This window comes from Dryobates pubescens, chromosome Z, assembly GCF_014839835.1.
Source record: "Dryobates pubescens isolate bDryPub1 chromosome Z, bDryPub1.pri, whole genome shotgun sequence".
In the NCBI taxonomy this organism is placed as follows: Eukaryota; Metazoa; Chordata; class Aves; order Piciformes; family Picidae; genus Dryobates; species Dryobates pubescens.
Window position 1 is genome coordinate 77,786,643 of NC_071657.1, and position 26,984 is coordinate 77,813,626.

Here is a 26,984-nt window from a genome sequence, read left to right on the forward strand (position 1 = left end):
TTTATTCTGTTCATAAATAGTCTCAAGGGCTGTTGATATTTTGGCCTTGTCTGTGCCTCTCATTTCATAACATGGGAACATTCAAAAGAACTGAGTCTCTTTCCCTCTCCGGACCGAGACAATCCCTGGAGATACTCAAGGTGAGACTCCACAAGGCTCTGAGCAACCTGATCTGATGGAGAATGTGCCTGCTTGGGGGATGGACTAGATGACCTTTGGAGGTCCTTTACAACCCAAAGCATCCCATGATATTAAATCTAGGTGGTCACTACTCACTTTGACTCAGCCACTTGTCAATTGCACTCTCGTATTTTTGGGGTTCCTGTAACCAGTCATGATGCCACCTAAGGTTGGCAATCACATTTGAGTAATTCTGACCCAAACTTTGTTTCCAAGTGATAAACTCCCTTTTGTTATACTCTTGAACAGCAGAAGAAACCTTTGGGTAGTTGACTACGGAGCGGAGGATCCCATCCAAGGAACGCACTACGCCTGGCAGTTTCATTGCAACATTTGTCAGCTCGTCTGGATCTTCAGAGAGGTCTGAAAGGAACCAATACCATGTCAGGGAAGAGCCAAGTTTGCATCTCAGTGAAGGGAGCAGGCAGGGGAGGAAGGTGGTAAGGTACCAAAGAGCTGTGGGAGCACGGAGCAGCCGTCCCCGTAGGCGATGTATTTCCACCGGCCGGCACGCAGCATGTAGCTGGAGGAGTTCACATTGCACCCATGGAACTCACTCAGCACCCAGGGGGGCCGAGCTGACACCTTGGGGGATGATACTCCACTGTCAGCCTCTCCACGTAGCAGAGGGATAAGAGAATACCCACTGAGGTTCTGTGGCACAGGAATTCCTGCTATATCTAAGCAGAGACACACAGGGTAAGTACAGGAGCCAGCTATGGGCACTGGCAGCACAGAAGGCCAAGAGCAGCCTGGGCTGCATCCAAAGCAGTGTGGCCAGAGCTGGAAAGAGGGGATCCTGCCTCTCTGCTCTGGGGAGACCTTCTCTACAGGGCTGTGTCCAGCTGTGGGACCCCAACAGAAGAAGGACATGGACCTGCTGGAGAGGGTCCAGAGGAGGCCAGAAAGGTGATCAGAGGGCTGGAGAAGCTCTGCTATGGGGACAGGCTGGGAGAATTGGGGCTGTTAGCCTGCAGAAGGGTCCAGGAAGATCTTAGAGATGTGTTTCAATATCTGCAGGGGAGCTGCAGGCAGGCTGGGGAGAGACTGTTGAGAAGGGGCTGTGTGGCTAGGCCCAGGGGCAGTGGTTTGGAAGTAGAGCAGGGCAGGGTTAGGTTGGACCTCAGGAGGGAGTTGTGCAGAGGGAGGGTGGGGAGAGCCTGGCATAGGCTGCCCAGGGAGGTGGTGGAGGCTCCATCCCTACAGACATCCCTCTTGATGGGGTCCTCTGCAGCTTGATGAGGCCCTCAACACAAGAAGGACAGGGACCTGATGGAGAGGGTCCAGAGGAGGCGACGAAAATGATCAGGGTGCTGGAGCACCTCTGCTACAACAACAGGCTGGGGATGTTCAGCCTGGAGAAGTGAAGGATCCAGGCAGACCTTAGAGCAGCCTGCCAGTACCTGAAGGGGGCTACAAGCAGGCTGCAGAGGGACTCTTCCCAAAGGCCTGCAGTGACAGGACAAGGGGAAATGATTTGAAATGAGAGCAGAGCAGATTGAGATTGAATGTGAGGAACAAGGTCTACACACTGAGGATGGCTGAGCATTGGAAAAGGCTGTCCAGAGATGTGGTTGAGGCCCCATCCCTGGAAACATTCAAGGTGAGTCTTGACAGGGCTCTGAGCAACCTGATCTAGTGGAAGATGTCCCTGCTGACTGCAGAAGGGTTCCAGTTTGTGGCCATTGCCCCTTATCCTATCAGAGGACACCACTGAAAAGAGCCTGGCCCCTTCCTCTCAACATCCACCCCACAGATATTTATAAACTGCTATTCTCTAGGCTCAACAGCTCCAGGGCTTTCAGCCTTTCCTCAACAGACAGAAAGTTCCAGTTCCTTCATCATGCTCAGCCTCTGTTGGACTCTCTCCAGCAGTTCCCTGTCCCTCTTGAACTGGGGAGCCCAGAACTGAACACAATGATCTAAATGTGGCCTCACAAGGGCTGACCAGACAGGCAGGAGAATCTCCCTGGACCTGCTGGCCACACTCTTCCTAATGCACACAGGAGACCAATGGTCACAAGGGCACATTGCTGTCCCATGGAGTGCTTATTGGCCTCACCAGGACAGAGCAGAATGTTGACAACAGCAGCAATGTGAAGGAGCATCATCAGCTCCTTTACTGAACTTCTACATCCATTTATTATTTTTTTCTCCACATTTTATGTTTAGCCCACATGAATGCTCCACAAGATGAATTGTTGTCTCCTGTTGTGTTCCTGCAGGACCTGGCAACGTGGAGACAATCCTGACTCTACCAGTGAGGCACAATAACAATTGGGAAAAAATCAAAATCAGTGTGAAATGACTCAACTCACCAAGCATGGTAGGATATATATCCACAAGAGAGACCATATTTGGTACTTGCTGCCCTTCTTTCACACCTGGCCCCATAGCTAAGAGGGGAACATGGGAGCTGCCTTCATACATGCTCATCTTGTAGAACTGCCGGTGGTCCATGGCCAGCTCTCCATGATCTGCAGTGAACATAACCATTGTCTTCTGAAGCAGCTTGGTGTCTCTCAGAGCTGAAATAATCTCACCTGCAACAGGAAGAAGACACATCATAAACATTCCTTCTAACTTTTGCACCTGCTAAGCAGCACACACAAACCCTAAGGAATCCCAGCCAGAGGGTTGGAAACTCTTCCCTTTGCCACACAAGGCAGAGGCCAAAGTGTTGAGCTCAGAAGGACAAAGTCAGTTTGCAGATGACACTAAGATGGGACAGAATGTTGATCTGCTTACAGGTAGGAGGGCTCTGCAGAAGCACTTAAGACAGGCTGGCTGGATGGGTCAAGGTAAATGGCAAGAGTTTCAACAAGTGCTGGGCCCTGCCCTTGGGTCCTAACAACCCCAGGAAGGCTCCAGGCTGGGGGCAGAGTGTCTGCAAACTGCCCAGCAGGAAAGGCCCTGGGGGTGCTGGGTGGCAGCAGAGCCAGCAGTGCCCAGGTGGGCAAGAAGGGCAGCAGCAGCCTGGGCTGGAGCAGCAGTGGTGTGGGCAGTAGGAGCAGGGCAGGGCTTGTGCCCCTGGGCTGGGCACTGCTGAGGCTGCAGCTTGAGTGCTGCCTTCAGCTCTGGGCCCCTCACTGCCAGAAGGAGACTGAGGGCTGGAGCAGGGGCAGAGAAGGGCAAGAAAGGTGGGGAAGAGTCTGGAGAGGAGGGCTGGGGAGGAGCAGCTGAGGGAGCTGGGGGGGGTTGGTGTGGAGCAGAGGAGGCTGAGGGAGACCTCCTTGCTCTCTGCAGCTCCCTGAGAGGAGGCTGCAGCCAGCTGGGGCTTGGGCTCTGCTCCCAAGTAACAAGAGATAGAACAAGAGGAAATGGCCTGAAACTGTGCCAGGGGAGGTTTAGGTTGGATAGTAGAAGAAGCATCTTCCCCAAAAGGGTTCTCAAACTTTGGCACAAGCTGCCCAGGGAGGTTGTGGAATCCCCATCCCTCCCTGGAGGTGTTGCAGAAAGGTGTGGCCATGGCACCTGGGGCCATGGTGGTGATGGGTTAAAGGTTGGGACTGGATGTTCTTTGAGGGCTTTTCCAACCCAAACAATTCCATGATTCTATGTGGCTTACATCTGAATTGTGGGGTTATTTTTATCTCTCAGAAGACCAGCCCTATTAGCATTTTCTTAAGAGAAATCAAGAAGAACAACACCCACAGCACAATAGAAGGTTTCCTACCCAGCATGGCATCTGTCTCTGAACACATAGCATAATAAAATGCTCTGATATTTCTCACTTCTTCCTTTGTAAACTCTCCTGTGCAGTTCTTGGTGTAAGATGAGTAATAGTCCACTGGGTGCATCTCTGAGAGAGGAGACCACTTGGGAATTTTCACAGCTCCATACTTTACCTCAAAGCAAGAAGAAATTAACATTACTTTAACAACTGGACTAAAGAATTCTTATAATAACAGGTTTAATTTAAAACTTCTAGCATAAATTCACAGTTCTCAGCTTGCAGTCCACTACGTGGTGCTGCCCTGGAAGACTGGACCTCAGAGGTCTCATCCAACATTCTATGATTCTACTTTCTCTCTACTTTCTCTCTATTCCCACAGGTATGAAGGAATTTTAAAAGAGTTGCAAAAATCAGATGAAATTAAGATTAGGAGGCAGAAATCTATGCTTGACCAAGCTGATGACTTCTCCTGCATGAGATACCACAGTACAATCTTCTAGAGCTAAGAGCAGAGGTATGGGCACAGTGTCTCATTAACTGCAGGATATAGACCATCTGGGAAAGAACAACCCCCATGGACCAGCAGAGGTTGGGGACTGGTCTGCTGGTAAGCAGCACAGAGGAGAGGGACCTAGGGATCCTGGTGGACAGAAGGGTGTTTATGAGCCAACGATGTGCCCTTGTGGCCAAGAAGGCCAAGAACATCCTGGGGTGGATTAGAAGGGTTGTGGGGAGTAGGTCAGAGAAGTTCTCCTGCCCCTCTGCTCTGGCCTGCTGAGGCCACATCTGGAATATTGTGTCCAGTTTTGGACTCAAGAAGGACCTCAGGGACCTGCTTGAGAGAGCCCAGCACAGAGGCACAGAGTTGCTGCAGGCTGTGGGGCCAGGCTGTGGGGCCAGGCTGAGGGAGCTCTGGGGCTGCTCAGAGGAGACTGAGGGCTGCCCTCATTGCTGGTGATAAAATCAGCAAGGCTAGATCCAGGCTCTGCTCAGGGATGTCCAAGGACAGCACAAGGGGCACTGGGAGCCAGCTGGAGCAGAGGAGGTTCCATGGGAACAGAAGGGAAAACTTTGTCAATGTGAGCGTGCTGGAGGCCTGGAGCAGGCTGCCCAGAGAGGTGGTGGAATCTCCTTCACTGGTGACACTCAAAACCCACTTGGGTGTACTCCTTTGTGATCTGCCCTGAGTGACCCTGCTCTGGCAGAAGCAGTGGACTGGGTGATCTCTGGAGGTCCCTTAGAATAGAATAGAATAGAATTAACCAGGTTGGAAGAGACCTTCGAGATCATCGTGTCCAACCTATCATCCAACACCACCCAATCAACTAAACCATGGCACCAAGCATCCTGTCAAGCCTCGCCCTGAACACCCCCAGCGACGGCAACCCCACCACCTCCTCAGGCAGCCCATTCCAATGGGCAATCACTCTCTCTGTGTAAAACTTCCTCCTAACCTCCAGCCTAAACCTCCCCTGACGCAGCCTGAGACTGTGTCCTCTTGTTCTGACCAACCCTTAACATTCTATATTATCTTTCAAAACCTGTGGGTGTTGTGTGAGCTTAGAGAACACTGAAATTCACTTAGTTTTGGAAGGTCTCCAGGACAATAGAAGGTAAATCTATTGACATATTGATAAAAATTCACTACATTAGTGACATTTTGTAAAGTTTTTCAAAGAATCCCAGCATGGTGGGAACTGGAAGGCATCTGGTCCTAACCCCTGCTAAAGCAGGGGCACCCACAGCAGCTTGCACAATGTCCAGGTGGTTTTTTCAGTGGTGTCATAAGGGGCAATGGATACAATCTGGAACCCAGGAAGTTCCACCTCAACATGAGATAAAACTTGTTTGGTGTGAGGGTGCTGGAGCCCTGGAGCAGGCTGCCCAGAGAGGTTCTGGAGTCTCCTTGTTTGGAGACCTTCAGGACATGCCTGAATGCATTCCTGTGTGAGCTGCCCTAGATGATCCTGCTTTGGCAGGGATATTGGACTTGATGATCTTCAGAGGTCCCTTCCAGCCCCAAGCACTCTGTGATTCTGTGACTCTGTAACTCTGTGACTTGCAAAAAGGCACCCCCACTTCCCAAGATATGTCTAACCTAGCAATTACCAAACAAAAAAGGAAGTTTTTCCTTCATATCTAAGCTAGCTCTTGCTTCCTGCTAATAAAGTGTTGGGTTTTTTTCCCTACAAGCTTCCTCTTGCCAGAAACTTCTCAGCATTCCTAGAAGGACCCACAACCCATTACAAATAAATCCACATCTGTCCACCTTCACTTGCACATTTTTTTCCTATCACTCTGTACTTTAGTTGCACCTAAAAACATCTTGCAATTCCCCAGTAGAAAAGACCAAATGAGTTCCATAAATTGTGTAAGGATTTGTGTTTTTTTTCTCTTTTGAAGTCAGCAAAAAGTCTTTTCCAGCCTAATTCTCAGTTCTTCAGTTTCAGAGAAAGTTAAAGCCTTTATAGAGTGAGTGCTGTCCTAACCTCCTTATCCTTATTTTATGGCAGAGAGTAGCATCTGGAGACCACAGAAGCCAGAGGAAAAAAAATGTTTACTGCTTCTCTGACATGCTCCGCTGTCTGTTAGCTTTCCACACACAGGCAAAATAGGAACCTCCTGCACTCTGAAAACATTGAAAAGCATGGAAAAAAAGTCAGCAGAAAAGGGAGGCTTCTGCTGTGCCTTACACCTTCATGTTGCAGGTTCATGTTGCAGGAGAAGCCAATCTCTCACCACAGAACCCAGGCTGAACTATTACAAATGATTACCTGGAGCACTTAACAAGCACAATAAAAGATGCTACCAGCAATGACTTTCAGATCATCACTGGAGAAAAGGTACAGCAAAGCACAGCAGTGATTTCACTCTCCTCCTGAGGTGTTTCCAGCCATTGAATTCCAAATATCTTTATTGATCAACTGACTTCTCCTAACAAGCCCTGCAACAGAAATTCTACACTTCTGTTTGCTCAGCCTTAAAGCAGAAATCTTAACATCTCATCCATGCACCAGCTTGCTGTGAACTGACATATCCAAATCATGTGAGAAACAAAATACTGCTGGTAATGACATTTAAAAGAAACCTATTTGCATTTAAACTCATCTTCACCTACCTTTTGGAGCCAATAGGGAGATGTCAAGAACGTAGAAGCTCCAAAATTTTCTCCTGCATAGGGTGATGGATATGGGTGTGGTAAATTTAGCCCCAAGTAAAGAACAAAGGGTTGAGTGAGGTTAATGGCTTCTTCCTTGATCCAGCTCACAGCTTTATCAGTGTTCTTCCAGTCTGCCTTCATCACTCTCACAAGCTTCCTGTCCCCTGTCAGGTTTACCATGGGTCTCCCTTCTTGCCGCAGCAGGAAGTCAACATCCCTGGTCCAGGCTTCCACACGGTTACTGAAAACACACAGACAGAGTCACAGAGGGCAGCAGGTGCAAAGGGACCCCCAAAGGGCATTTTGTCAAACACAACTGCAGTTAGCAGGGACAGGTTCTGCACCATGATGATGGTGGAACACTGCAACAGGTTGCCCAGGGAGGTGGTTGAAGCCCCATCCCTGGACATACTCAAGGTGAGGCTCAACAGGGCTCTGGGCAACCCGGGCTGTCTGGGGATGTCCCTGCTGACTGCAGGGGTTGGAGTAGGTGACCTTTGGAGAAACTCTTGGCAGTGAGGGTGGGGAGAGAATGGCAGAGGTTGCCCAGGGAGGCTGTGGGTGCCTCCTCCCTGGAGGTGTTCAAGGCCAGGCTGGATGAGGCCTTGAGTACCCTGGGCTGGTGGGAGGTGTCCCTGCCCATGGCAGGGGGGTTGGAACTGGATGATCTCTGAGATCCCTTCCAACCAAAACCATTCTGTGATTCTAATCTTTTAGTAGAAGTTTTTGTTTCTTACTGGAACAAAAACCAAAAACCAACACAGAAGTAGCAAGAACACCACAAAATAATGCTGAAAAACATTCAAAGCAGAGGACCTGAGGTTGAACACCCATCTGTTCATGGTGAGATGCCAAGTTACTAAGAAGAGCTGCAGGGAGAGAAAAGAGGAAACATCATCTGTACACAGAGATTTCACTGTGATGAAGTAAGCAAGCATGAAGTTTTTGCTGTGTCAGCCTCTATTTCAAGTAATTTTTCTTTCCAGTGTAGAAATTATATGGGTTAAAAAAGGGGGAAAAAAGCTTCCTTTTCTTTTTTTGACTGCAGAGGAAAACATTACTTTGGACAGATTGTGAAGTGGATATTATTTATCAAGTGTTTTGTAACTAAAAAGCAGTCTGTACCTACAACTGTTAACCACTGAAGTCACAGAATCTTGGATGGGACCTCCAGAGATCACCTAGTCCAAAATCCCTGCCAAAGCAGGGTCACCTAAGGCAGGCCACACAGAAACACATCCAGGTGGGTTCAGAAGCTCTCCAGACAAGGAGACTCCACAACCTCTCTGGGCAGCCTGCTACAGGGCTCCAGCATCTTCACTCCAAAGAATTTTCTCCTTCTGCTCAGGTGAAACCTCTTGAGTTTCAGTTTGTGCCCTCTGTTCCTTGTCCTGGCACTGGGCACCACCAGAAAGAGCCTGGCACCTTCATCCTGACACCAACCCCTCAGGTATTTATAGATGTTTGTAAGATCCTCTCTGAGCTTTCTCCAGACTAAACATCCCCACGGTGTTCAGTCTTTCTTCAGAGGAGAGATGTTCCAGTCCCTTCATCATCCTCACAGCTCTCTATTGGACTGTTTCCAGCAGTTCCCTACCTCTCTTGAATTGGAGAGCCCAGAACTGGACACAGTGCTCCAGATGTGGACTCTCACCAGAGGGGGAGCAGAACCTCCCCAGCTCTGCTGGCCACACTTTGCTTGCTGCCCCCAGGATCCCATTTGCTCTCTTGGCCACAAGGACCCTTTGCTGTGCCATGCAGAACTTGCTGTCTAGCAGCGCTCCAAGGTCTTTCTCCATGGAGCTGCTTTCCAGCAGGACAACCCCTACCCTGCACTGGTGCCTGGTGTTGCTCCTCCCCAGGTGCAGGACTCTACGCTTTTCTTTATAGAACTCCCTGAGGTTCTCCTTTGCCTGCCTCTCTTCGCGCCGCTGGGGCTCGTGATCGCTACGTCCCCCCCGGCTGATTTAAGCGCGGTTTGCTGCCGCGCGCGAGGGTCCGTCCGTCGGGCAGCCCGTATTGTCACGGTTTCGCTTTTTTTTTCTTTCTTTCTAGTGGGTTCTGTGGTCAGGGACAATCATGGTTGTAACTCATAGCAAAAACTCCCTAAAAAAGTCAGTGTCGACCCAGACTGAGGAAAAACACAAGCAGGTAGCTGTCCAGGTATCTGGCTGTAGAGTGCTGGAGCCTGGCTCTTGAGATGCAGAGTGGTAGGGGTAACTCTTGCATAAGGTGTGAGCAGATTGACTACCTACTTAATCTGGTGGCCAGACTAAAGGATGAGGTTGCTAGTCTTAAAAGTGTAAGGGAATGTAGGGAAGAGATGAACCAGAAGAGGAAAGAGATAAACCAGAGGGGGAAAGATATGAACAAGAGTAAGCAGGCTCTGCAGGCTCCCACAGCAGAGGCTGGTTACCCAAAAAGCAGAGGGGAATGGACACAGGTTCCTCTCAAAAGACACAAGGTTAAACCTCCTTGCCTTCCCACACCTTCCCCGCTGCTCTTGACAAACAGGTATGGGGCACTGGAGATCGAGGGTGAGGTGGTCCTGATGCCAGAGGACACACCATCTGGGGTTCTCCCTGAGGCTAAAGAGCCTAAGGGTAAACAACCTAAGGTTAAACAGACTAAGGCAAAGCAGCCTAAGGGTAAGCAACCCTCCCCTGGCATCAGGACCTGCTCCCTCAAAAAAAAGAGGAGAGTAATTGTTATTGGTGATTCACTTCTGAGGGGAATGGAGGGCCCCATTTGTCGGCCAGACCCATCTCATAGGGAACTCTGTTGTCTCCCTGGAGCCCAAATTAATGATGTTACCAGAAGGCTACCCAGGCTGGTACAGCCTTCTGACTATTATCCTTTGCTACTTATGCAGATAGGGAATGATGATCTTGTAGTCAGAACTCCCAGGGCTATCAAAAATGATTTCAGGGCCCTGGGAGATCTGGTTGAGGGGTCAGGTGCTCAAATAATTTTTCCCTCAATACCCTTAGTTGCAGAAGGGAATACCACAAGGAACAGGACAGCAGCCATAATCAACAAGTGGCTTAGAGGCTGGTGCAGACAAAAGAATTTTGGGGTTTTTGATCTTGGTAAACTTTCTACTGCACCAGGCCACCTGGCAACAGATGGAGTACATCTGTCCCAGAGAAGGGGAAAGGTCACAGTATATGAGAATGGCCTGTCCCCCAAAGGTAAAAAGATTCTGGGAAGGGAACTGGCAGCTCTCATTGACAGGGCTTTAAACTAGTTTAGAAGGGGGAAGGGGCTGAAACTAGTCCCCTCAGGCAAGAGACTGGGGGCAGTAAGCTAGGGTCAGAGGCCAAACCAGCAGCCCAGCTGCAGTGCATGTACACTAATGCACGAAGCATGGGTAACAAACAAGAGGAGCTGGAAGCCTTGTTGCAGCAGGAAAGTTGTGACGTAGTTGCCATCACAGAGACGTGGTGGGATAGCTCACATGACTGGAGTGCTGCAATTGATGGCTACAGGCTCTTCAGGAGAGATAGACAAGGAAGAAGGGGTGGAGGGGTGGCCCTGTACATCAGGGAGGCACTAGATGCCATTGAGCTAGAGATTAGGGATGATCAGGTTGAATGCTTGTGGGCAAGAATTAGAGGGAAGACCGGTAGGGCAGACATCCTGGTTGGAGTATGTTTTAGACCACCCAACCAGGAGGATGATGTCGACGAAGCATTCTATAGACAGCTTAAGGCTGTCTCAAGATCTCCTGACCTTGTCCTCATGGGTGACTTCAACCTGCCTGACATCTGCTGGGATCTCAACACAGCAGAGAGGAGACAGTCTAGGAGGTTCTTAGACTGCATGGAGGACAGCTTCTTATCCCAGGTGCTGCGTGAGCCTACCAGGGGCAAGGCTATGCTTGACCTCCTCTTCACCAACAGGGAAGGGCTGGTGGGTGATGTGGTGGTCGGAGGCTGTTTAGGGGCCAGCGACCACGAGATAATTGAATGTTTGGTATTCGGTCAAACTAAGAGGGGCAGCAAGAAGACCTCCACTCTGGACTTCCGGAGGGCGGACTTCAGGTTGCTCAAGGACATAATTCAGAGGGTTCCTTGGGAGAAAGCCCTTAAAAATAAAGGGGTCCAGGAGGGCTGGACCTGCTTCAAGAAAGAACTGATGAAGGCTCAGGAGCAGGCTGTGCCAATGTGCCGGAAGAGGAGCCGCCGGGGCAGACGGCCAGCCTGGTTGGGTAATGAACTTTTAATAGAACTAAGGGAAAAAAAGAGGGTGTATCATCTTTGGAAGAAAGGTGGGGCAACCCATGGAATGTTTAAAGATGTTGCTAGGGCATGTAGGAGGAAAATTAGGGAGACAAAAGCACATTTGGAACTTAAACTGTCCTCTGCTGTGAAGGACAACAAAAAGTCCTTCTATAAATATATTAATAGCAAGAGGAAGGGCAGGGACAACCTCCACTCCTTGGTTGACATGGAGGGAAATGTTGTAACACAGGATGAGGAAAAGGCAGAGGTACTTAACACCTTCTTTACCTCAATTTTTACTAGCGGGAAAGAACGTCTACCAGACAGCTGGCCTGCAGAGCTGGCAGAAGGAGCCAGGGAGCTGCATAGTTTCCCTGTGTTCCATGAGCAAGTGATAGGAGCTCTCCTCAGCTGCTTAGACCCCCACAAGTCCATGGGACCAGATGGGATCCATCCTAGGGTGCTGAGAGAGCTGGCAGATGAGCTGGCCAAGCCGCTCTCCATCATTTTTCAGCAGTCCTGGCTCATTGGAGAGATCCCAGATGACTGGAAGCTGGCCAACGTGGTACCCATCCACAAGAAGGGCCGGTTGGATGAGCCAGGGAATTACAGGCCTGTCAGCCTGACCTCAGTGCCAGGCAAGATTATGGAGCAGGTCATCCTGAGTGCAATCACACAACACTTAAGAGGATGGCCAAGGGATCAGGCCCAGTCAGCATGGGTTTAGGAAGGGCAGGTCCTGCCTGACCAACCTGATCTCCTTCTATGATCAGGTGACCCGCCTGGTGGATGTGGGGAGGCCTGTGGATGTAGTCTACCTGGACCTCAGCAAAGCCTTTGACACCGTTCCCCATAGCAAACTCCTGGCCAAGCTGTCAGCCCATGGCTTGGATGGGAGCACACTGCATTGGGTTAGGAACTGGCTGGAGGGCCGAGCCCAGAGAGTGGTGGTGAATGGTGCCACATCCAGCTGGCAGCCAGTCACCAGTGGTGTGCCCCAGGGATCAGTGCTGGGCCCCATGCTCTTTAACATCTTTATTGATGATCTGGATGAAGGCATCGAGTCCATCATCAGTAAATTTGCTGACGACACCAAGCTGGGGGCAGGAGTTGATCTGCTGGAGGGTAGAGAGGCTCTGCAGAGGGACCTCGACAGGCTGGGCAGATGGGCAGAGTCCAACGGCATGAGATTGAACACATCCAAGTGCCGGGTTCTGCACATTGGCCACAGCAACCCCATGCAGAGCTACAGGCTGGGGTCAGAGTGGCTGGAGAGCAGTCAGGTGGAGAGGGACCTGGGGGTGCTGGTTGACGGTAGACTGAACATGAGCCTGCAGTGTGCCCAGGCAGCCAAGAGGGCCAATGGCATCCTGGCCTGCATCAGGAACAGTGTGGCCAGCAGGAGCAGGGAGGTCATTCTGCCCCTGTACACTGCACAGGTTAGGCCGCACCTCGAGTACTGTGTCCAGTTCTGGGCCCCTCAGTTTAGGAAGGAGGTTGACTTGCTGGAACGAGTCCAGAGAAGAGCAACAAAGTTGGTGAGGGGTTTGGAACATAAGCCCTACAGGAGAGGCTGAGGGAGCTGGGGTTGCTTAGCCTGGAGGAGACTCAGGGGTGACCTTATTACTCTCTACAACTACCTGAAGGGAGGTTGTAGACAGACGGATGTTGGTCTCTTCTCCCAGGCGGCCAGTACCAGAACAAGAGGACACAGTCTCAGGCTGCGCCAGGGGAGGTTCAGGCTGGATATTAGGAAAAAGTTCTATACAGAAAGAGTGATTGCCCATTGGAATGGGCTGCCTGGGGAGGTGGTGGAGTCACCATCACTGGAGGTTTTCAGGAGGAGACTTGATGGGGTGCTTGGTGCCGTGGGTCAGTTGTTTGGGTGGTGTTGGATTGGTTGATGGGTTGGACGCGGTGATCTTGAAGGTCTCTTCCAACCTGGTTTATTCTATGTATTCTATGTATTCTCCAGCCTGTCCAGATCTCACTGGAGGACAGCACAGCCTGAGGGGGTGCCAGCCACCCTCTGCATTTTGTGTCATCAGCAAATTTGTCATCTTTCAACTTCCAATTCCACATTTTAGTGAGAAAAGTAAGGAAATTAATTAACTTCAACCTGCTTAATAGCTCCTCTTTACCATGATGAGTCATGGAGAACCTTGGAGTACCTCTTCACAGGAGCTACACAGAAGTCCCTCTGTTTCCTCCCAACCACCCAGACACATCACATTTCTGAACAGAAGTCTCTCAGTGTTTAAGTGTTTCTCATAAATTGCTGTAATTCTGGACACATTCTTTTAAAAAGCTTAAAAATTACAGCTGTATCAGGTCTGCTCTGCAAGGTTTTGATAGCAGGAGGGCTACAGGGGTGGCTTCTGGGAGAGGCTGCTAGAAGCTTCCCCCACCTCCACTTGAGCCAGTGGCATCCAGTTTCAAGATGGACCCACCAGTGGCCAGGCCTAAGACTCAGCAAGAGTGAAAGACTAAAAAAAAACCCAAACCTGGCAACTGCAGCCAAAGGGAGGAGTGGGACTGTGAGACAAACAGCCCCACTAACACTGAGGTCAGAGAAGAGAGGGGGCAGAGGTGCTCCAGGCACCAGAGCAAAGGCTCCCCTGCTGCGCACGGTGAAGACCAGGGTGAGGCAGCTGTCCCTCTGCAGCCTATGGAGGTCCAGAGTGAAGCCCACAACAGAGCAGGTGGATGCCTGAAAGGGGCTGTGACCCTACAGAGAAGTCTCAGTGGAAAAGGCTCCTGGCAGGACCTGTGACCCCATGGAGGAAGAAGCACATGGTGGAGCAGGGCTGCTGGCAAGACAGTGACCTTGCAGGGGACACATGCTGGAGTAGCCTGCTCCTCGAGAACTGAACCCCATGGAAAGGACCCACACTGAAGTAGTTTGTGAAGAACAACAGCCCATAGGAAGGACTGACAATGAGAGGATCATTATTGTGGCACTCCAGTATCGTAAAGGGGCCTACAAGAAATCTGGGGAGGGACTTTTGAGGGTGTCAGGGCTGGGGGGAATGGAGCAAAACTAGAAATGGGTAGACTCAGATTGGCTGTGAGGAAGAAGTTGTTCCCCATGAGGGTGGTGAGAGCCTGGCACAGGTTGCCCAGGGAGGTGGTGGAAGCCTCGTCCCTGGAGGTGTTTAAGGCCAGGCTGGAGGTGGCTGTGAGCAACCTGCTGTGGTGTGAGGTGTCTCTGCCCATGGCAGGGGGGTTGGAACTGGATAATCCTTGAGGACCCTTCCAAACCTGACAATTCTGTGATTCCATAGAAGACTGCCTCCTGTGCGAGAGACTCCACATTGGAGCAGGGCAAGAGTGTAAGGAACCCTCTCCCTGAGGAGGAAGGAGCAGGATGAACCAACCACAGGAGGAATGGGAGGAAGAGGGAGGGAAGGTGAGAAGTGGGGAGAAGGAAGGTGTTTTTTATTTCTCTTTACCCTACTCTGGTCTAATTGGTAATAAATCAAACTAGTTTCCCAGCTCAGCTCTCTTCTGCCCATGATGGCCACTGGTGAACATCTGCTGTCCTTATCTTGACTCACAAGCCTTCTGTTACACTTTCTCTCTCCTGCCCTGCTGGGGAGGGCAGTGAGAGAGCAGCTTTGGGGGGCACCTGGCACCCAGCCAGGGTCAACACACCACAGCACACATCTGTGAAATCATATGGTGTTAAAAAAAACGACCAAAAACGAAACCCCAAACCAATAAACCTGGTATTTTGTGACAGCAGATGCCATATTCAAGACTATCAAACATGGGTTTTTTCCTTCTGCTTTTCCTACACTGCTGACATGATCAGCACGGGAAGCCTGAAGGCAAGGCAAAAAATGGTCTGCGAGTTTCACGTGGGGAACAATGCCTGTGAGCAGAAGCAGCGTGGCCAGCAGATGGAGAGGAGATTCTTCCCCTCTGCTCTGCTGAGACCTCACCTGGAGTGCTACATCCAGCTCTGGAGCCCTCAGCACAGGAAGGACTTGGACCTGATGGAGAGGGTCCAGAGGAGGGCCATGAAAATGACCAGGGGCTTGGACCAGCTCTGCTACAAGGCCAGGCTGAGGGAGCTAGGGTGTTCAGCTTGGAGAAGAGAAGGCTTCAGGGAGATTTAAGAACAGCCTTCCAGTACCTGAAGGGGGCTACAAGAAGGATGGAGAGAGAGTGTTTGCAAAGGCAGGCAGAGACAGGACCAGGGGCAATAGTTTGAAATTAGAGAAGAGCAGACTCAGACTGGATGTGAGGAACAAGCTCTGCAGCTTAAGGGTGGTGGAACACTGCAATAGGTTTCTCAGGAAGGCTGTTGAGGTTCCATCCCTGGACATATTCAAGGTGAGGCTCAACAGGGTTCTGAGCACCTGCTCTAGTGGAGGATGTCCCTGCTGACTGCAGAGGGGGTTGAACTGAAGGACCTTTGGAGGTCCCTTCCAACCCAGACCACTGTGTGATTCTATGATCAAAAATAACCTTTCCTCAGCTTGGACAAAGTCACAGCCCTGATACTCACCTTCCTGCTACAGATGCAAGCCAAAGTGCATCCCCATGGGACATAGTTGGTTCTGCAGAGAGTTGCAGGAGAGACAATTGTCTAACAAAACCTTTTAAATTAAAGCACTTCAATTAGAGACAGAACCCACCTGACAGACCACTACAAGCCTCATTCAATCCTGTCCATTCTGTAGCAGGACAATGACATGATTAGGGCAAAGCTAGTGAGGGGTTAGGAGAGCAGGTCTTGCAAAAGGCTGAGGGAGCTGGGGTTGTTCATGCTGAAGAAGAGGAGGCTGAGGGAAGATCTCATTGCTCTCTACAAATCCCTGAAAGGAGGCTGCAGCCAGGTCAGGGCTGGGCTGGGCTCTGCTCCCTAGTCTCAGGTGATAGAAGGAGATGAAATGTCCTGAAACTGTGCCAGGGGACATTGAGGTTGACCATAAGGAACAATTTCTGTGCTGCAGAGCAGTCAGGGATTGGCACAGGCTGCCCAGGGAGCTGATGGAGTCACACATGTTTAGGAAATGAGTAGATGTGGCACTTCAGGGCATGGTCTAGTGGTCATGGAAGTGCTGAGTAGAAGGTTTCACTTAATGATCTTTGATGTCTTTTCCAACCTACATGATTCTATGACCTTAGGAATGTTTACAAATACCTGAAGGGGGGTGGGGGGGCAAGAAGGGGCAAGGCTCTTGTGACAGGCCCAGAGGCAATGGGCACAAACTGGAACCCAGGAGGCTCCTTTGGTGAGAGGGTCCTGGAGCCCAGAAGCAGGCAGCCCAGAGAAGTTGTGGAGTCTCCTCTGGAGACTTTCCAGTCCCTTCTGGATGTCTTCCTGTGTGACCTGCCCTGGGTGACCCTGCTCTGGCCGGGAGGTTGGACTGGATAAGCTCTGGAAGTCCCTTCCAATCTCCATGACTCATTCAGTGATTCTCTCTGATTACCTTACTGAATGATGTCCAGAAGTGTAGTCCAGTTTCCCGTACTTCCGTGTGTGGTAGCCATGCTTCTCCATCAGATCCATCCATGTCACATAACCTGGATCTAGGCCTTTGAAGTTGTTCCAAGATTCTGTTACATGAGTGAAAAGACCACTCCACATAGCTGAAGGCAAAAAAAAAAAAGAAGGCGAAACATGGGTTTTGATGACCAAGTATGATGAACAAGTAGTGTTTCCTGCCTAAATTCAAATAGAATATACTTGAAAATGTGTTGAGGAATGGCTTGTAAAGACATGGTTCTATGGAATTATGGTTTGAACAAGAGCATGTAGGCCGGACTCCATCTTGTTATTTACTGCTCACAGTAAGCTAGTGTGTTGATGCAGCCAGGCCACCGTGGCCTTGTAGCTGTGCTTGCAGCTGCCTGCAAAGGATAACAGGATACCAAAGCAAGGTCACTACGCCCTTACAGGCGATAACAAGTAAAGAAGAATGTAAAACAGAATTCTTGTGATTATCTCATCAATAAAGTTGGATTTCGTGGATCATATTGATCGTTTGCGACCCCTTCTTGCGGCAAGTGGCGCCTGAACAAGGGACCCCACAGAGAGGGTTCGACCCCACAGAGAGGGTCACACACACTCACAGAGAAGTCTGCAGAATCGTTCCTTGAGGACGGAGTGTACGTTCGTGAGCGCGGAGGCGAGAAGTACCAGCCCGGGATAGCAGTACCGGAGGCTGCTCGTTGACCCACAGAGAGGCAGCGAGCTCGTTGACCCACAGAGAGGCAGCGAGAAGACAGCCTAGGAGCCGAAGACGTTGTAACCTGGAACTGCTGGGGAACTGTGCGCACAGGTACTAATGCATAATGGATAGGCAGGCAACGTAGGATTTACTTAAGTGCTTTTTAGAAAAGCGAAATATTAAAGGCATTGATTTAGGGAAAGAATTGGAGCCTTTGTTAGAATATGCTGAGAAGTTGGGATATTTTAAAGATCCCAACGATGTTTTTGATAGAACACTGTGGAAGGAATTAGGACAAGATTTATGGATGAAAAGTATAGATGATGACAAGGCTGCTAAGAAGAATAGTAAGCCATGGAGAGCGGTTATGGTAACACTCGATCAGCATACTGCAGAACAAAAAGCTGCTATTCAGGCACGGCAAAAATTACAACCAAATGGGGAACAGGAGCAAGGGGCAGAGTCGGCAGGCCGACGGCAAACTCGGGCGGGCCGGCATCGGCGGCCCTGAGGAAAGGAGCAGCGGACACCGGCGGGTAACGGATGGCGGCAGTGAAGTTCGCGGCCGTCGGTGAATACGGGAAAAGAGGCAGCGCTCTCCTTATTTCAGTGCTTTTTAGAAAAGCGTAAGGCGCAGGTATCGCCAGAAGTAATTCCTGGGCTTGTGGCCCATGAATCCGCTTTTAGGGTATTTCCCGAGCGGAGATAGTTATTTTGATGAAACTTGTTGGACAGACTATGGAAACACACTGTGGGACTGGGTCACTATCAAGCTGCAAAAGCCGTGGCGAGAATGCATAAACTGTATTAAAAAATATAAACTAGAACAGCGAATGGCTGCTGCAGTTACAGCAAGTTGTCAGGACGAGTTGCAGCCGGACGATGTGTTTCAAAGTATCGACCGATAGACCGGGGCCGCCCCCGATACATCTTACGGCGGCCACATCGCGCTTTGCTAGCCACCAGCACTACTGTCCGCACCCAGCGGGAAAAAGCCGAGAAAAGGCAGCTCAGTGCGTTCGATCTCGTTCATTAACACCTTTCTCTGATATCGCCAGCGAGGGCTCGGACTCGGAGGACCACAACACCGACAGCGAGGAATTCAAACAGGGCCGACTTTGCTTTACGGCCCCTCTGAGTAACAGCGGAGCGCTTGGGGACTCGCGGTGACGGCGTTCTTACTACCGCACCCCGCCCGCCAGCCCTGCCGGCCCCCGCGGATACCGACGGCTCCGACCAAGGCAGTACCGGCTGACGCACCACTGATACCGGCAGCACTGACAGTAGCAGCAGCCCAGCGGCGGCCGCTTGCCCGGCCCCCGCCCCTTTCCCCCGCAGAGGCTCGCACCAGCGACCCCCCTTCCCAGTGGCTTTAGCCGCAAGTCTGCTCTGATTTAAAGCAACAGTGCTAATTTTCTCATTCCTGGTTGTAATGTCTTTCAGAGATTTGCCATTTAGAGTTTTGCTAAGCTTTTGTAATAAGAATGGTGAACGGTACGCATTTGGTACTTGTGGGTGGTTAATACATGGCGATTGTGCTAAGGTATGAAGATTTGTTATTTAGAGTTCTGCAATAAGAATAATGAATAGTAAGCATTTGGTATTCACAGGTACTTAGTAATTGTAGCAAGGTATACCTACTTAGTAATGAGTTCAAATTATAAGATTTCTTTTCGGTTCGAACCTTCTTAGTTGTGTGCCTTGGCATTTCAAAGGAGCTCCATGTAATATTGTAATAATGTTAAGGTTTGTAGTGAATAGGTATTCATTTTCTAAGGTGTTCTTTAGCTAATGTAAGGTTTTTAGATTTCTTTCTTAGACATAGACTACAAAAAAAAAAAAAAAGAGAAAAAAAAAAGAAAAAAAGGGTGTAAAAAAAAAAAATGGGTAACAAGTGCAAAGAACAAAAAAAAAATTTTAAAATGGTAAACAAAAAGGTGACAAGTGCAAAGAAAAAAGTTTAAACATACAAAATGTAACAATGGTATAAAAACACTGGATACAAAAATAGAGTACTAAATAACAGAATAACAGAATAGAGTACTAAATAACAGAGTAATAAACAAGAGCAACAATAAAATTAAAATATTAAAAACAAAATATGATAAACTAAAAAATCATAAGGATTGCTGACAAAATAGCTGTTAACAAAAACGTAAGAATTGCTAGTAATAAATAAAAAATAAGGATTATCAAGACTACTAGATTAAAAGAAAAACTCCGTGGAAAGAAGACATCAAGCAAGTTAAAATGCACAATAATAATAAAAGGAATTAATAGAAAAGCAGATTACAAAATATAATAAAAAAGCAAAAATACAAATAAAAATAGAAAATAGATTAAATGAACTCAACATGCAAAAAAAAATATAATTGAAGAATATAAGATCAAACAAAGATTAAATACTAGATAAAAAAAAAGGGTTAAAAAATAAAAGGGGGATTAGAATAACAAATTAAAATACAGATTGAAAGTTACAATGACAAAATGCAAATGGTAATTAGGAAAGTAAACAAGAGATAAATTTTGAAGGCAAATGATAGGTAGGTCGCCTCAAGCTTTCTTTCCTGCTACCTGTGATCATCGCAGTAAACAACGGCAGAGGAATCAAGACCATGAGGACACAGCATCTCCCATGAAGCTGAACATCGATCATCTGGGATCACAAACGCCATTCAGAAGAATGTACCATGGCACCATGTGAATTAGGACTGAATATTTTGGTTGTTTGATAACTTTGTCTTCTCTCTTGTTAACTAGGGATAAAGTTTCATCTTTACATTTCACCAAACCAAAAAAAAAAGGGGGGGGAAAGAGAGAATACCCCACAGCAGAAAAAATTAGCTCATGGTAACCCTAGAGATGCTGCAACCCTAGAAACATCAACCCTAGAAGTGCTGTAACCCTCTCACCACAAGACACACAGCACAACTGTCATGAAAATGACAGTCAGCAAACCTGCCTAGCAGTGACCTCAGCGACTGTCACGATGATCCAAGATGTCAACAGAAAGCATCTAACTTCTAACTGAGTGTTGTGACTGCTTAACTGTTGTGTGAATGTGAAGAGATCAGAATTACTAGGATGAGCAAAAACACCTTATTTTGTGTAATTTTATATTGGGCAAAGCAATGAAGCTTTTTGGTCTTGCTGTTTGCCTGCAGATTTCTGCCTGTGAAGCCAGAGCCTGGCCAGATCTACCTTTACAGATTAAAGAAATCTTGCTGCCATTAAGCAGTTGATGATTTTTGACCATCCTAGAGAAAATAAAAATGCAACATACCCCAAAAGCAGATTGTAAAAGATAGTGCTAAGGATTGCATTTGTGTCTTAATCTCTGTGTGCAATGTGTTCAGGCATAATCAAGTCTTCTCTGTCAATAAGTGAAATGTAAAGATTGGAACTATTGAGATCTCAGTTCTTCTTTACAATGTCTGTTATCTTTGACCATGTATTATGCCAACGCTGTTGGAACATTCTAACTAGTTCAACTTAAGCACCGTGCCTTGTATGGGTGACATGGGCCAACATGACAGGCAGTAACAAATTTTGTTTGAGCTTATAGACAGTGGGTTATACAATTGATAGAAGAAGTTTTAAGGTTTTTAGGTATCATTGTATTAATTTTGATTATTGATAAGCCTGAATGTATTGTGTAGAGTTATATAAGGCCTTATTTGTATTAAAGAAAACGGGGGAATTGTTGAGGAATGGCTTGTAAAGACATGGTTCTATGGAATTATGGTTTGAACAAGAGCATGTAGGCCGCACTCCATCTTGTTATTTACTGCTCACAGTAAGCTAGTGTGTTGATGCAGCCAGGCCACCATGGCCTTGTAGCTGTGCTTGCAGCTGCCTGCAAAGGATAACAGGATACCAAAGCAAGGTCACTACGCCCTTACAGGCGATAACAAGTAAAGAAGAATGTAAAACAGAATTCTTGTGATTATCTCATCAGGATGGGAAAGCAGGATGTTTAACTGCAGAAGGTGGGGTTGGCAGCTAGGCTACTGTATATAAGAAGTGTCTGATGCTCAATAAAGTTGGATTTTGTGGATCATATTGATCGTTTGCGACCCCTTCTTGCGGCAAAAATGGATCAATCTTCTCATTGTTTTAGAAGTAACAGGCCACAGCGTGATCCAACAGAGCAGAGAGCACAAAGCATCACTCTTCCAAATCTTACTTTCATCAATACAAGTAAATTTGCTACAATAATTGCCAGAATGATCATACATGGTCATTTTTTCCAGGTGCTATGCAATCATTAAATCAATTTTGCTGTAGATCAGGAAATACCTTTACTGATTCTGGAAAGACAATGCTGTGGTAGACAATCCTGATGGAACACTCCTGTGTCTACAGCTGCTCCAAAGGAATTATCTGCCCTTACTTCAGCTGGATTTGAATGTGAATTTACACTTCAGTATGTCTGTGAAACAGAATTACAGCATTTCATTTTTATCAATGCTGTATGCCCTCAGTTTCATGCTTTTCAGGTAATCTCCTTTGCTACCAGCTGCAGAAACAAAGTGAGATCATGAAAGAAGAGAACAAGAAGAAATCATTAATGCAGCCCAGCAGGCAGCTGCGTACTGAGCTGCATCCAGAGCAGGGAGAGCAGCAGCACAGGGAGGGGATTCTGCTCCTCTGCTCTGCTCAGACAACACCTGCAGCACTGCCTCCAGCTCTGGGGCCCTCAGCACAAGGACCTAGCTGCCTAGAGAGGTGGTGGAGTTGTCACCTCTGGAGTCATTCAAATCTTGCCTGGACAGGCTAAACAGATGGGCAGAATCCAGCAGCATGAGATTGAACACATCCAAGTGCCGGGTTCTGCACATTGGCCACAGCACCCCCATGCAGAGCTACAGGCTGGGGTCAGAGTGGCTGGAGAGCAGCCAGGTAGAGATGGACCTGGGGGTGCTGGTCGATGGTAGGCTGAACATGAGCCTGTAGTGCGTCCAGGCAGCCAAGAGGGCCAATGGCATCCTGGCCTGCATCAGGAACAGTGTGGCCAGCAGGAGCAGGGAGGTCATTCTGCCCCTGTACACTGCACTGGTTAGGCCACACCTCAAGTCCTGTGTCCAGTTCTGGGCCCCTCAGTTTAGGAAGGAGGTTGACTTGCTGGAGCATGTCCAGAGAAGGGCAACAAAGTTGGTGAGAGGTTTGGAACACAGCCCTGTGAGGAGAGACTGAGGGAGCTGGGGTTGCTTAGCCTGGAGAAGAGGAGGCTCAGGGGAGACCTTATTGCTGTCTACAACTACCTGAAGGGAGGTTGTAGACAGGCAGAGGTTGGTCTCTTCTCCCAGGCAGCCAGCACCAGAACAAGAGGACACAGTCTCAGGCTGCACCAGGGGAGGTTCAGGCTGGATGTTAGGAAAAAGCTCTATACAGAGAGAGTGATTGCCCATTGGAATGGGCTGCCCGGGGAGGTGGTGGAGGTGTTCAGGAGGAGACTTGATGGGGTGCTTGATCAGGTGGGTTGGATTGGTTGGTCATGATGATCTTGAAGGTCTCTTCCAAACTGGTTTATTCTATTCTATTCTAATTTAGGTGACCTTGCTCTGGCATGGGGGTTGGACTAGATGATCTCCAGGGGTCCCTTCCAAGCCTTACCAGTCTGTGACTCTGTGAAATCTGCCAAAATTAAATCCTGTGACATTTCCCAGCATGATTTAAACTTGAGCGTCCATCTGGTCCTACCTGCACGGGAAGGACAACAAATGGGGGAGTTGGTGTAGGCATTGAGAAAGATGGTGCCAGATCTGCTCATGAAATGTATGGAAGGCAAATCCACAGTCTGGTTTCCTGGGTGAAATGTCAGGCGTCCATCCTGCAAACAGAGGAGAAAAAAGAGTTTAGGAACAGCAGGAACCCCAAACTATCATGGAATCATTAAGGTTGGAAAACAACCTCTAAGATCATCAAGTCCAACTACTGACTGCATCCATTCATGGATTTGTTACCCTGACCCTGTATCACTCAGTTCTAGTCAGGCATGGAAAATATGAAGTGTTGAGAAGTTTTCATAGAACCATAGAATCATTTCAGTTCACAGGATGGTCTGGGTTGGAAAGGATCTCCAAAAGGCATCCAGTCCAACCCCCTCTACAGTCAGCAGGGACATCCCCAACTAGATCAGGTTGCCCAGAGCCCTGTTGAGCCTCACCTTGAATATTTCCAGGGATGGGGCCCCAACTACCTCCCTGGGCAACCTGTTCCAGTGTTCCACTACCCTCAGGGTGCAGAACTTGTTCCTCACATCCAACCTAAACCTGCTCTTCTCCAATTTCAAACCATTGTCCCTTGTCCTGTCACTGCAGGCCTTTGCAAACAGTCTCTCTCCATCCTTTTTATAGCCCCCTTCAGGTACTGGTATTAAACACCAATAAATCACAGAATGGCAGGGGTAGGAAGGGATCTCTGGAGGTCAAGTCCAGCTCCCCTGCCAGAGGAGAGCACCTAGAGCAGGCTGCACAGGATGGCAACCAGGAGGGTTTTGAATCACCCCAGAGATGGGAGATTTCACAACCTCTCTGAGCAGCCTGTTACAGTGTTCTGGCACTTCAAAATAAAGAAGTTCCTTCTCATTTTTAGAAGGAGCCTCCTATGTTCAGCTTTGTTTCATTACTCCTTGTCCTGTCTCTGGGCAGCACTGCAAAGAGCTTGGCCCCATCCTCCTAACACCCACCACTGAAGTATTGATCAGCATTAATAGCATTCCCCCTCAGTCTTCTCCAGGCTCAACAGCCCCAGGTCTCTCAGCCTTTCCTCCTCACAGAGATGTTCCAGTCTCCTCAGCATATTTGTAGCTCTTTGCTATACCGTCTCCAGCAAGTCCCAGTCCTTCTTGAACTGGGGAGCCCAGAACTGAGCCCAGGACTCCAGGTGTGGCCTCACCAGGGCAGAGTTGAGGGGGAGGAGAATTCCCCTTCACCTGCTGCTCACACTCTTCTCTGTGTACCCCAGGATGGCATTTGCCTTCGTGGCCACATTGCTGGGTCATGAGCATCCTGCTGTCCCACAGCACTCCAAGGTCCTTTCCCTGGGAGCTGCTTCCCAGCAGGCCCCCCTCCCCTGTACTGCTGTAGGAGGTTGTTCCTCTCCAGGTGCAAGACCCTGCACTTGCCCTGGTTGACCTTCATGCGGTTCCTCTCACACGGCTCTCAGCCTGTCCAGGTCTCACTAGATGACAGCACAGCCTCAGGGGCTGTCAGCCACACCTCCCAGTTTGGTGTCATCAGGTCTGAAGGGCCTCTCTGTGCCTTCATCCAGTTCATTGATGAAGATCCTGGACAGGACTGGAACCAGTACTGACCTCTGGGGAACACCACATCTTAAATACCTCCAAGGACTCTGTGCCACTGACCACAACCCCCTGAGCTGTATCCTCCAGACCCACCCCACTGCCCATTCATCTAATACACACTTCCCAAGCTTGCCTGTGAAGATGCTGTAGGAGGCTGTGTATAAAGCCTTGCTGAAACCAAGGTAGGCAATGTCCACTGCCCTCCCCTCCCCTGTCCATCCAGTCATGCCCTTGTAGAAGGCTATCAGACTACTCAGACATGACTTCCCTGTGGTGAATCCATGTTAACTACTTCTGCTAACCCACTTTTCCTCTTTCCTCCACGTGCTTGGAGATGATGCCAAGAACAAAATGTTCCATTCTCTTTCCACGGATCACTGAAACACAGCCACTAGAAATGGATGATCAGAGGGCTGGAGCACCTCTCCTATGAGGACAGGCTGAGAGAGCTGAGTTGCTCAATTTGGGGAAGAGAAGGCTCCAAGGATACTTTTCTGTGGCCTTCCAGTACTTGAAGAGGGCTACAAGAAAGCTGGGGAGGGACTTTTGAGGGTGTCAGGGAGTGACAGGACTGGGGGGAATGAATCCAAGCTAGAGGAGGAGAGATTTTGATTAGACCTTAGGAAGACGTTGTTCCCTATGAGGGTGGTGAGAGACTGGCACAGGTTGCCCAGGAAGGTGGTGGAAGCCTCATCCCTGGAGGTTTTTTAAGGTCAGGCTGCATGTGAGCAACCTGTAGTGTGAAGTGTCCCTGCCCACAGCAGGGAGGTTGGAACTGAACGATCCTTTAGGTCCCTTCCAACCCTAACAATTCTGTGAAATGTATAAAAACATACCTACTGGTTCCTTTAGTCTTTACCCTTTTAGTTGCAGTCACTCAACTGACAAGTCCATTGCAGGACTTGGAACACCTACTAAAAGCCTACGTAGATCAATACATGATGCCCACAAGCTTAACTCAGCTGTTTCTCAGCCACAGAAATTCTCCATCCCATCTGCTGTGAAGACTTAGGACTTACAATGGCAGGAATAGCAGAGCTCAGTGGCCTCCCTCTCCTTCTTGCTTTCCACACCAACAGATAAGCATGCATTCCACACATCAGCTCTGTTCCTATAATTACTGCCCTGCCTCACAGATTGACACCCATGCCCTCCTTCACCTCAAGGTGGAGTGAGAAGTTGTACAAACCACAGCTGGCCACAGGAACCACCCCCAGGGAAGCTTCTGGCTATCACAGTGCACCTGATGCAAACACACTGCACACCTCAGGGACGACAGTCAAGTTTGGCTTAGGGTACAGGAGTTACCCAATGTGACAGAGACACAGGACACCTGTCCTCATTCTCCCAAGCAAGCCCTCACAGAATCAGATAATATCACAGCATGGTGGGGGTTGCAAGAGACCTCTGGAGCTCACCCAGTCCAACCCCTGCTCCAGCAGGGCACCCACAGCAGCTTGCCCAGCAGCACAATGCCCAGGGGGGGGGGTTGGAAGCTCTCCACACCAGGAGACTCCACAACCTCTCTGGGCAGCCTGCTCCAGGCCTCCAGCACCCTCACACCAAACAACTTTCTCCTCCTGCTCACATCCAACCTCCTGCCCTCCACCTTGTGCCCCTTGCCCCTTGGCCTGTCCCTGGGCACCACTCAGCAGAGCCTGGCCCCAGCCTCTTGCCCCCCACAGCTCCTTTAGCTCTTGCTGAGCATTGCTCAGCTCCCCTCTGGGGCTGCTCTGCTCCAGGCTCTCAGCCCCAGGGCTCTCAGCCTTTGCTCCTCACAGGCTCCAGGCCTTTCAGTATCTTCGTAGCCTCTGCTGCAACCTGTTGTCCCCCAGCACTCCCAGGTCCTCCTCCAGGGAGCTGCTTCCCAGCAGGTGTCCTGTACTGCTGCAGGGGGTTGTTCTTCCCCTGATGCAGGGCCCTGCGTTCGCCCTGGTTGAACTTCACGATGTCACCCTTCACCCAGCCCTCCAGGTCCACCCGTGGAGGTGACGCAGAATAAAAACCAGCGCTATTTTCGCACCCCTGCGGCTGCCGAGCCACGGCAACCCCGCGGAGGCCCCACTCAGCCCAGCCAAGCGCCGCTGCCCAGGCACCCCGCGCCGCGACCAGCCCGGCCCGGCTCCGGCTCCTCACCATAGAATCGCAGACCACCAGCACCACGTTGGTCCGAGGCGGACCGGCGGGGGCGACGGGCCGGGGCCGCGCCGCTGCCCAAGGCGCGGCGGCCATGAGGAGCAGGAGCAGCCCAGGC

General features: G+C 49.5%; 1 protein-coding gene across 1 annotated transcript; it reads right to left on the minus strand.

Moving 5' to 3' along the window:
* ARSK (arylsulfatase family member K) lies at positions 1-26,984 on the minus strand. Its single transcript, XM_054178241.1, has 8 exons — positions 26,867-26,984; positions 23,125-23,254; positions 16,681-16,840; positions 6,975-7,257; positions 3,857-4,028; positions 2,499-2,723; positions 630-860; positions 1-543 (listed from the first exon to the last, which is right to left on the minus strand). Exons 1-8 carry the CDS (start codon positions 26,960-26,962, stop codon positions 269-271), a joined length of 1,572 nt encoding a protein of 523 aa, XP_054034216.1. The 5' UTR covers positions 26,963-26,984; the 3' UTR covers positions 1-268.